At 40.5% G+C, this 7,500-nt stretch overlaps 1 protein-coding gene across 1 annotated transcript in view; it reads left to right on the forward strand.

The window, feature by feature from the left end:
• Nucleotides 1-7,500, forward strand: part of FOXP2 (forkhead box P2) — a 667,025-nt gene that overhangs the window by 611,141 nt on the left and 48,384 nt on the right. The window contains exon 12 of the mRNA XM_030549047.1: nt 4,704-4,791. Coding sequence (XP_030404907.1) covers nt 4,704-4,791 — 88 coding nt within the window. The remainder of the gene's footprint in view (nt 1-4,703; nt 4,792-7,500) is intronic.

A 7,500-nucleotide genomic window follows, 5' to 3' on the forward strand; every position in this document is an offset into this window, starting at 1 on the left:
CTCTTCCAGTGCACCTCCCTCCTGACCTGTAGCACTGCTATTTTAGTCATGGACTTCTTGTAAGCAGAGACTGACAAGAGTGCCAATTTACGCAGAGGTTAATTGATATAGGTAAACGTCCACTAGAATCTTTGCTGAAACCATATCTCATAGACTCAGACTCTAGGACTGGAAGGGACCTCGAGAGGTCATCGAGTCCAGTCCCCTGCCCTCAGGGCAGGACCAAATACTGTCTAGACCATCCCTAATAGACATTTATCTAACCTACTCTTAAATATCTCCAGAGATGGAGATTCCACAACTTCCCTAGGCAATCTATTCCAGTGTTTAACTACCCTGACAGTTAGGAACTTTTTCCTAATGTCCAACCTAAATCTCCCTTGCTGCAGTTTAAGCCCATTGCTTCTTGTTCTATCATTGGAGGCTAAGGTGAACAAGTTTTCTCCCTCCTCCTGATGACACCCTTTTAGATACCTGAAAACTGCTATCATGTCCACTCTCAGTCTTCTCTTTTCCAAACTAAACAAACCCAATTCCTTCAGCCTTCCTTCATATAGGTCATGTTCTCAAGACCTTTAATCATTCTCGTTGCTCTTCTCTGGACCCTCTCCAATTTCTCCACATCTTTCTTGAAATGCGGTGCCCAGAACTGGACACAATACTCCAGTTGAGGCCTAACCAGCGCAGAGTAAAGCGGAAGAATGACTTCTCGTGTCTTGTTTACAACACACCTGTTCTCACTTACAAAGCTACAGTATCTTTTGCATTACAGAATCCAGATCCATCTGCAAAAATCTAGTGCATTTTGACCCATTTAAAATCTATCCCACTGTATTTTCAAGCTTTTTAATCTCTTGTCTGTTTTAAGACACTCAAATCATATTATTTATATTAATAATGTATCATTAGTGCACTTTAATTACAGTGTGCATTACTTATTATATTAATTCTTTCTTATACAAATATGTGTAGTTAATAAAAGTTTCATATCAAATTTGTCACCAGGATAACTGGGGAAAAAATCCCTTTACTTGTTCAACCATGTATTAAAGTACAAAATCATGAAGTAAGTTGCATTTATTTTGCCCCTTTCATCTCATCACCCACTTTCAGACCAATAATCTACCTCAGTTGGGACTTCTTCTAACATTCCAAACTTCAGGAAGTTTTCTGATAACTCGATCTGCAAGGCAAGAAACAAAAAACGTATACTTTGGATAGACTCACAGCCTTCCAGAGGTACAAAATTTATGTCTAGTCCTGGCAGATTGCAAGATATTAGACCCTAAATTTAGAGCCAAAAAGATATTTTAGAGGTCTTTAAAATATATTAGACCTATTTTTTCTGTCACTACACTTCCTGAACATTCATGAGAAATAAAAAAACTAGTCTTCACAGGAAAAGGGATAAGAGAAAATCATCCTACTAAAAATTTTCAAGCTCTTATCACTTTCCTAAAATAATTTTTCTCAAAAATACAAAACATAAACAACTATATGATGGACATAATGACATAAATGTTGTATTGGCACTCATTGGTATCAGGAGATTACTTTGTAAACCTTAACACGTGCTGTAGCCTCCCAGGTGATCATCATACTGAAATTGCTTTTATACTGGACTTCCTTCTTCCACGTTGCACATTCCTGTTATATTTTAAGTTCCTCAGAGATGGGACTCTGTCTTTCTCTATGCTGTAAAGTGTCATGCAAACATTTGGTGCTGTATTAAGTAATACATAGTAATGAGTATGCAGTCATCTCAAGCAGGTGTGTGGTGCTATGCTCACACACACATGCCCTCTATCTCTCTCTGTTTTTCATTTTCATTTTAAAATTGACACAGATATGCATTAGGTTTAGAATTACTGTACCCACTTTATATAGAAACTAGTAAGTATGTCAACTTTGTAATAAATTACCTGAAAACATGTTAAAAATGAATATTGTGTTAATAAACCACATACATTGTAAGAATACAGATATGCCTGTGTAATGAAGATGTTGTGAAAGGCCATTCAGTAAATGTATTCATTAATTAGCTGATTATCTATTTATCCTAATTTCAAAATCAGTGGAAATGAACCCATCATAAAAAAATGAGAATTTTTGACAATTCATTTTATCAGATGAACATACTTGGTTGGAGAAGTGAAATGATTCTTTTAAATAAAAATGTTAGAAAACAAAAGAACACACTCTAAATATACGAGTCTTATTTCTAAGGCTCTAGCTTCCATTTTTGCACCTGCAAAAAAGTTAGCGGGATGCAGTTTAAAATTAAGGGCCACAAGCTTTGTGGCCTCAGGTGAAAGGAGACAGTGTGTCTTTGAATCCATTTTTGGTGAAACTTAAGCTTATTGCAAATAATTCTCTCCAATATTTAAATCATTACTTTTAGTTTCACACAAAACTACTTGATCTAAAACTAAAATGTCATACTTCTTTTCCCCATGCCTCTTGCACTAGTAGTAAAACCTCTCCGTCAAACCTCACTCATATGCAAATCCCATCATCAGCATAACAAAAATTGTGATTTCTATTCTCCTTTTAAAAAACTAAAGTTACAATAATAACAAAGAACTGTGGTGAGGGAGAGATGCAATATCCTCTGCTTTTTCATTGTTTGTTCACTAAGGCCATGTCTACATCTAAAATTTTGCAGCGCTGGTTGTTACAGCTGTATTAGTACAGCTGTATAGGGCCAGCGCTGCAGAGTGGCCACACTTACAGCAACCAGCGCTGCAAGTGGTGTTAGATGTGGCCACACTGCAGCGCTGTTGGGCGGCTTCAAGGGGGGTTCGGGGAACGCGAGAGCAAACTGGGGAAGGAGACCAGCTTCGCCGCGGTTTGCTCTCGCGTTCCCCGAACCCCCTGCAAACCTCAGGGAAGGAGACCTGCTTGCACGGAGGTTCGGGGAACGCGAGAGCAAACCGGGAAAGGAGACCAGCTTCGCCATGGTTTGCTCTCGCGTTCCCCGAACCACCCTGCAAACCGCAGGGAAGGAGACCTGCTTGTTCGGGGAACGCGAGAGCAAACCCGGAAAGGAGACCAGCTTCGCTGCGGTTTGCTCTCGCGTTCCCGGAACCACCCAGCAAACCTCAGGGAAGGAGACCTGCTTGCTTGGGGTTCGGGGAACGAGAGAGCAAACCGGGAAAGGAGACCAGCTTGATTACCAGAGGCTTCCTCAGGTATGCTGGGATACCTGCTTATTCCACGGAGGTCAAGAAAAGCGCTGGTAAGTGTCTATACTTGATTACCAGCGCTGGATCACCAGCGCTGGATCCTCTACACCCGAGACAAAACGGGAGTACGGCCAGCGCTGCAAACAGGGAGTTGCAGCGCTGGTGGTGCCCTGCAGATGTGTACACCTCTTAAGTTGCAGCGCTGTAACTCCCTCACCAGCGCTGCAACTTTCTGATGTAGACAAGCCCTAAGAGGCAAATCCTACCTACAGCAAAAGAATCAAGCAACTACAATGAGGAATTTGGAAGAAAGGAGGGAGGGAATTATCTTTCTCCCAGGGCATGGATGGTGGTATCTGTGGCCATGATGCTGCGCAATAGTTCCTGCAGCTCTTGACCTCTGGTCTGCAGGAGAAATAGCCAGCGAATCCACATTTTTGCAGAGCCAATGACCTAGCCTCCATTTCTTCCTTGTCCTGCTCCCCAAACCTTCTCTACGCTGTTGTGAAAAGAGAAAACCCATATCATGCAGCCAATGTGCTATAAACAGGGCCTTCCACAATTTGGAGGGAGGAGACATAATTTTCCCTAAGAGTTGAACTCAACTCTCCCGTCTCCTGCCTTGTGCAGTGGTGCCTTCAGAGAGACAATCTCTCAAGTCCCTAGGCTGTGCCCAGCTTACTGGCCGCCTCATGGCCACTATGTGCTCCTTCCCCCATACAGGAGATTTGGTTTTGGATTTGCATAATTTCTGGTCCAATGGTCACATCCTGGACCCTGCTCCAACAGACTGCCAGGGGGAATCGCTCTGCAGTGCATACTAGGTATGCAATTGTCCTTTGCCAGTGCCTCACCCTTCCCAGCTGATCCTTGATTGTGGAGCTGCATCAGTTCTATTCTGTTCTGAGAATTCTTTTGGGGATTATTAGTGCAAATCATTGAGATTCTACTATTGCTTGCTGTTCCTTAGTATTTGTTATGCCAGATCATAAAAAACAAAAAACAAACAAAAAAAAGAATTACAGAAAAGCATATGAAGAAAGCATCATGAGGGCTGCACTAATTCAGGACAGCCTGAAGGAGTCACTACAGCAGCTGGGGATCAGTGGAATCTAAGGATGTACTGGCCACTTACTTATACAAGCAGCAGGGTGTGGAGGTAGTGTAGAAATCACTGTGTTGGCTCTGTGCCGTTCAAGGATCCCTTTTATAGGAGAAATCTGTTAGTAGACAGGTAGTCTGGCTTAAGGGCTGCTTTGTGCTGGCAGAGATGTGCAGAGTAACCTCAACACACAGGAGAATTGGGCCCTTAGCATTTATCAGCTGGGAACACTATGGATCACAGAACTGATAGTTATCTTACATAGTTTTATATTAGGCATGTTCAACTTGGAGCTTTTTGCAAATGTTCCATTGACATTAATGAACGTCCCATCCACAGGAGAAGCAAATTTGATTAATAAAGAAATTATGCTCACCTTAACCCTGTATTTTATTAGTATTTTCTTTCTTTACTAGGCACCTTAACAATGAACATGCATTGGATGACAGAAGCACCGCTCAGTGTCGAGTGCAAATGCAAGTGGTTCAGCAGTTAGAAATACAGGTTTGTTACATGGTCATATTATCTATTTATTTTTCATTTTCTTTAAAGCGCCTGTCTCAATGGCTCTAGGATAAAAGGCCTGTGTCTCTTGACTCCGATTTATTGATGTTCATAAGAAGGTTTTAGAATGTTTCTAAGACTTTGTTAAATACTTTCATGTTTTGAAACTCACAGCAGTTTTCTGAAGTCAGCATCGTCTAGTGGATTGAGCCTAATTTTAACTCTGACAATGACTTCTTCGGTGGCCTTGGGCAAGTCACCTCCCCTATTTCATGTCTCAGTTTTCCCAACTCTATATTGGGGCAACAGCACACTTGTGAGGTAGTTAATATTGGGGGAATTACTTAGTTGATATGTGTATGTCACTTTGAATCTGTAAAGCACTGTAACAAATGCCTGGCAACACAGGGTTTATCAACTGCTGTTCTGTTTTACACCTGCCACCAGAATAGCTGCACTATGGCTAAGGTACTTAGTGTACAATGCACAGTGTCTTAGCACTTAAGCTACTGTAGAATCTTCATCAACAAAAGATTTCTGTGATACTCAGTTGAGCTATTCTGACTCAGTCCAGGAGGAAGCATTGTCATGCATATAGATGGATCCCATCTTCTAGTCCTGGCACAGGCAAACCTCCCTTTGTGGTCATCACAACTGCAGAACTGTTGTTTAAAGATGTTGGGCCAAATCTTCAGCTATAGTCAAGGAGTGCTCACGGGGGTCCCCCAATCCTACAGCCACTTTGTTCTGGTCCTATCTTCTGACACAGGGATAGAATGAACTGAAAGACTTGAGAAACCACTGCAGCAGCCAGAGACCACCAGCATTCAGGGACAATCGCAGCCATATTACCTTTCCCTCAGCCATGCCACCACTATGGGCTGCAAGGGGTTGTTATCCGGGGCTATATCCACTATGTTTGGAGTCATTTGTATCATGGAGTGCTGCAGAACAACAGGATCACAGCCTAGTATTGGTCATCACTCTTTTGTGTTTGTTCATAAATGAAGAAGTGATGCACTTGCAGAGGAAAGATATAGAACTATTTACATTTCTTGACTTTGGTAAATGATGTTATTGATGTAACATGGACACATTTTGTGTACACATTTTTTGTTTCTTCTTTACAAAACTAATGCTATTTGGTTCTTTTGTATTTTAATACCAGAAACCAAAAATATTTACGAGAAAATATAATCATCTAATTTTTTTGCCATGATGTATATGAACTACAAACCCAAATGAAGCTCTAGTTGCTTTTAGAAGCTCAGAGCTTACAGGCTTAATGTTAGCTCATCTGGCCTTTTTTTCTTAGTTTTACATCATGGCAAATGGTATATTTCTAAAGTGTGGTGCATATAACATAAAGCCTAGAAAAAAATCTTTTTGTTCCACTGCCTCAAGTGTGTTTTTAATTAAAGATGCACTGTCCAAATTATATGTAGTACACCTCTACCCCGATATAACACGAATTTAGATATAATGTGATAAAGCAGTGCTTGGGGTAGGGGGCTGCACAATCCGGCGGATTAAAGCAAGTTTGATATAATGTGGTTTCACCTATAATGCGTTAAGATTTTTTGGCTCCCGAGGACAGTGTTGTATCAGGGTAGAGGTGTACTTTCTTCTATGTAGGAGTAAAGGCAAAATATCTACAGTAGCACAGGTAGTACAGAACCAATTTTTTGTTGCTCTATATAATGAGCTAGTCCAGTTGTCCACTTTAATACATTCCTAATTTTGTATTGTAGCTCTAGCATTTGAACTAATTTAACACAAAATTCATGCAAGAAAGCTTTAGAAACCCCTAAGAAAACAACGATGAACCACTAACTGATTTCTTATTTCCACAAGCACAGTAATCATTTTGTCGGTATCCAAATTAATGTAAATAGAACAGAACTTTTAAGTGGTAGTTCTTTTTACTTTGTCTTACTGTGTAAAACAATAGATATTTTTCTTTGTATCTATTTACATTTTATCAGCCTTTTCAACATTTTAAAACACTTTTCTCTGTTTTTTTTTAATGTGGCAAGATCACTAGAATCTGAAAAGACAAATATTTTGTATTTTTGAATGATGTGAAAATCATTCATGAATCCAAATAAAACACAGGTTTTGTAAAGAACATGAAATGTTTTTGGAAGCAGATGTAAAGGTTTCTTAAGGGCTGTTTACAATTTACAGAGGGTCTGCTGCAACGTAACAGTCCAACTGAAGACTCTGCTTGCAGTGTGACCAATTATGCCATTTTTTTGCTTTGTCTGACTGATAGAAAAGTAAGGTCCATCGGTTGTAATGAGACCCAGTGCAGTGTAGATGCCGACTCAATGGCAGAGTTCAGCGTTTCACACTGCCTGGTCTCTGTCACTCTATTGAATTAGATTGATGATGGCAGATTGCAGGGGGCACTAACTGGACCTCAGTGGGAAAGGATGAAGTGTGTAGACAATCCTGGCAGGCACTGTGCTTTGAAGACCCTTCACCCCTTCACAGCTGTTGGCACTAGTCCATTGCTAACAGTGTCTACAGGACTTTAAAGAGACACTATGGGCCTTCTAATTTATGGTCTTAGTAACTTGTTACTGTCGATGCAACTGTGACCTCAATTCTCTTATTGACAAAAAGATGAAGTGTTATTTGTTTTCTCTGACCTTTTAACATAAGAAAGGCTATAAAAGTTTTTTCTTTTCCCTAGCCAAAGTTGCG

The sequence above is a fragment of the Gopherus evgoodei genome, chromosome 1 (assembly GCF_007399415.2).
Source record: "Gopherus evgoodei ecotype Sinaloan lineage chromosome 1, rGopEvg1_v1.p, whole genome shotgun sequence".
Lineage (NCBI taxonomy): Eukaryota > Metazoa > Chordata > Testudines > Testudinidae > Gopherus > Gopherus evgoodei.